General features: G+C 47.6%; 1 protein-coding gene across 2 annotated transcripts in view; it reads right to left on the reverse strand.

Moving 5' to 3' along the window:
- Positions 1-4,295, reverse strand: part of gramd2ab (GRAM domain containing 2Ab) — an 18,129-nt gene that overhangs the window by 9,170 nt on the left and 4,664 nt on the right. For both annotated transcript variants that reach the window (XM_027285717.1, XM_027285718.1), the window contains exon 2: positions 2,223-2,346. In XM_027285717.1, coding sequence (XP_027141518.1) covers positions 2,223-2,332 — 110 coding nt within the window. In that variant the 5' untranslated portion in view covers positions 2,333-2,346. The remainder of the gene's footprint in view (positions 1-2,222; positions 2,347-4,295) is intronic.

Below are 4,295 nucleotides of genomic sequence, written 5' to 3' on the forward strand. Positions count from 1 at the left end.
ATCCATACATTCATACATCCATCCATCCATCCATCCATCCATGCATCCATCCATGCATCCATCCATCCATCCATCCATCCATCCATGCATCCATCCATCCATCCATGCATCCATCCATCCATCCATCCATTCATCCATCCATCCATGCATCCATCCATCCATCCATCCATCCATCCATGCATCCATCCCATCCATCCATCCATGCATCCATCCATCCATGCATCCATCCATCCATCCATCCATCCATCCATGCATCCATCCATCCATGCATCCATCCATCATCCATCCATCCATGCATCCATCCATGCATCCATCCATCCATGCATCCACTTTAAGTCACATTCATCAGTGATTTCACCACCTTTACCTTGTTTACATTACAAACAGAGGACTGTCAAACTACAGCTAACAAGTGAGGACGTGTGTGTGTGTGTGTGTGTGTTGTGTGTGTGTGTGTGTGTGTGTATGTCTGTGTGTGTGTGTGTGTGTACTTTTACTGTTTCCTGAACTATAACATTTTATTGGCATGTCAGTACTCTCAGGTGTTTGAATCAGATTTCATGGATGGTGGTTATGTAAATGAACAGTTTCAAACAGTGATCTGTGTCATTAATATGAATGTGATCATGAATATTAATGTCGTTTTTATTTTTAATGGTGTAAATGTGAAACGAAGTGAAATTTCCATCAGCCACTGTTTTCAGTTCGGTACACTGTAGCATGGAGCTCAGTGTATGAGTGAAAGGACTGATTGTCCACAAGAACACACACACACACACACACACACACACACACACACACACACACACACACACTCAGATAAAAGGACTAATTATGCAAACAGTTTGGAGCTGAATGGAGAAACTGGAGCAGAGAAACGAGTCGAGGTGACACTCAGAAAACTGTTTACACGTTACCACAGTGCTGAGGAAGTATTTATTTACTACAGTAAGAGTACTAATACTACACTGTAGAAATACTTTGTAAAGGTCATTGAAGTTACACGTCACAGTGTTCTCTGTGATCTCATTGGATGATTGTGTATAAAGTATCATGACGTCATTTAAATATTTTAGTGAGACACATAATCAACAATAATCCAGATTACAACGAGCACATTAGCATTTGAGATTAGCTGGTGAGGAACGACACGATGGGTCACTACCTCCAGAACTTGTTACTACGAGCTCTGATGTTTAAATGTTTTCTCTTAATGATAACGATGCTGACACTCGTTATAATCTGAAACATTTCATCGTTCACGCCTGAGCGTCGTGCCAGAACAGGAGCTGCAATATATTCCAGGCTCAGCAGCTTCTACGGACATGATGGCAGAGGAGCAGAGAGTGAAGAGGACGCTGACGGAGGAAGCTAAGAAGAGAAAAGGAGAGAGTGAGCGAGCAAGAAGCCGCCGGACAAGAGTAAATGTGGGACTGACTTTTAGTGGTTGGTGAGAGCTTGGTGAAATAAAAGGCTGAAAGACAGACGCCGAGCTGGGCTGACTGCTGCTGGACTAGGCAGTGAGATCAGCTGCTGCTGGGGACCTGGATGATGATTGGCTGTTTGATCAGAAGTAATGTAATCAGAACAAATACTCGAGTACAGCTGTAGTCATGGTTACCACAGAGGATTACGCTCTTAGATGTTGATTGGTTTGAGAGTTTTACAACAGATAACTGCTAACACCTCCAACATCAGCCTCTCTGAGCTCTGCTGCCTGGAGACACACACACACACACACACACACACACACACACACACACAGTCTTGATTCTGCAGCTTGTTTTGTACGTGACAGGAATAACAGAGACACACTGAGCTGTCCCTCTCTGTGTATTGTCTGTCCTGCACGTCTCCTCGGCTTTCATGTCCTGCCAAACACACACACACACACACACACACACACACACACACACACACACACACACACACACACACACACACACACACTCTGTCAGGACTAATGAGGTAGTTGTTTGATTACATGCAGGAGAGGTCTGAGGTACTTCCTGTACACTAACAGCTGATGGAGGCTGACTCCACCACACGGCTGCTCTGTATGAACACACAGGAAATCCCCGTGTCTGATTGTCAAGTAATTCATTGACAGAAGTATTTGATGACCTGTTGGTTCTTCCACATGCTGCTGTCACTGCAGCGACATGTATGAACGGGCCGGGTCACTCACCTGAGGGCCAGCGGGCAGTGGCCGGGTCACTCACCTGAGGGCCAGCGGGCAGTGGCCGTCCTCGTCCCTCGGCGCCTCCACCTCATGGGCGTGCAGGACGCTGACATCATCACTGTGCTCCAGATTCTCTGACATCATCATCATTGGCCTGGAGCGGTCTGGAGGGCGGGACAACAACGAACAGAACGTTTATGAGACGAGTTACTTCCTGTCTGCAGGGCGAGACGTTTAAACGAACGCAGCACGGCGACGTTAATGTGAAGACTGAAACAACCATGAGGAGGGAGGGGCTCGAAATAAAGAGGAAAACAGATTAACAAATGAAGTGAAGCCTTCGTCCACGCTCTGAATCCTGCATAACTTTAAGCCTTAATATAATGTGAACAGGTGAGTTGTATATAAATTCACCCTCAGTACAGTTGTCATGAACGGGGAAATTAGCTACAGAGACCAAAACTGTTTTTTGTACCAGGCTGTAAACATGTTTATTTCTGCTGTGAAGTTGGACATTTGGACATGGGGACTTATGGAGACTGACTCACTTCTGGAGCCAGCCTCAGGTGGACGTTAGAGGAACTGCAGGTTGTGGCTTCACTTCACAGAGACGGATGCTTGCTGTTATATTACACATTCACTCCATGTTATTGTGTTTATATCACATATTATATTTAATATGCATGCATGTATGCAAATATACATGTATGCATATTTCCGCTCTTGCTGTGAGGTGTCAGAGCTCTGATTGGTCGGAGGACTCGCTGAGCTGCAGAGAAAACCTTTGATCTGTGAGACGACACACACACAGGCAAGGATGTTCTCTCCTCTGTTGCCATGGTAACAACATGAGAGGAGGCTCGTTCAGATTGAGTGTTTCACTCCTCGTCCAACATGAAACTCTGATCAGGAGGTCTACAGGACGGACCATGGTCACGGAGACTACGTCCAGGTTTTAGACAGTCTGCGGGGACGTCTCGGAGACTACGTCCAGGTTTTAGACAGTCTGCGGGGACGTCTCGGAGACTAGCTCATGCAAATCTGCCGCTCGTGTGATGACAGTCAGCGCAGACGGACACGCTGTCAGCTGACTCCAACCTGTACAGACATTTCCACCACACACAGGGAAAGGTGTTACCATGGCGACAGGCATGATCCTCTCTCTCCAGCTGACAGCAGGTTCTTCTGTTCCTCCTCCTCCCTCCTGGTTTCCATGGAGACGCCTGGTCTCCTCTCGAGGGAGTCTCACCCTGCTGATTAAATCAGGCAGCACCTCAGGGAGGCGCCGGCTGTTTGCTGCGATGGGAACTCTTCAGCCTCCATGCAGCAGGTCCAACACCACGTTTAACCGGCTCGTCCCGGTCCTGCAGGACTCGTCTGACTTTTGTTGAAGTCTAAACCTTAATGTAATGTCACCTCACATTTGACTATGTGGGCTAAAACCAGCCAATCAGAATCTTCCTGATGGTCGGACATCTCCACCACAGCAGCATCCTCTTCACTGCAACGTATGCAAACGATTCTCCTCCAACCACACGTCACATGACACTGCTGTAAAGTCTACACATACAGGACGTCACGGAGACTACGTCCAGGTTTTAGACAGTCTGCGGGGACGTCACAGAGACTATGTCTGCGGGGGTCTGACGTGTCTGTGGCTCCCAGCTCTGAGCTGATTGGTTAATAACTAATGATTAATAGTTATTTAATAAATATATTGATCTGTGATCAGACTGGACAGACAGCAGCTCTGGTCGGAGGTCTGTGTTTGGTTCTGGGAGGCCGACCAGGTCCACAGCTCCTGACTGAACCAGGCGTTGTGTTTGTGGTCTGGTACCGCCCAGAGAGCCTCGAACACCCACGAGGACGAGGCGCTCTGTATTCAGAGCTGATGGAGCGGACGGGGCCCGACTGCATTTAAGTACTGAGAGCAGAGACACATTAAGACTTCAACAAACCACTGACCTGTGATCAGGTGACCCACACTGACCTGTGATCAGGTGACCCACACTGACCTGTGATCAGCTGAACGGTGTCTCTGTCATTCGTACGTCTGTTCTCACACTATGTAACTTTGGGCTCCGGGTCGGGAGAAGTACGTAACGCTTTACGG

The sequence above is a fragment of the Larimichthys crocea genome, chromosome XII (assembly GCF_000972845.2).
Source record: "Larimichthys crocea isolate SSNF chromosome XII, L_crocea_2.0, whole genome shotgun sequence".
Taxonomy (NCBI): Eukaryota; Metazoa; Chordata; class Actinopteri; family Sciaenidae; genus Larimichthys; species Larimichthys crocea.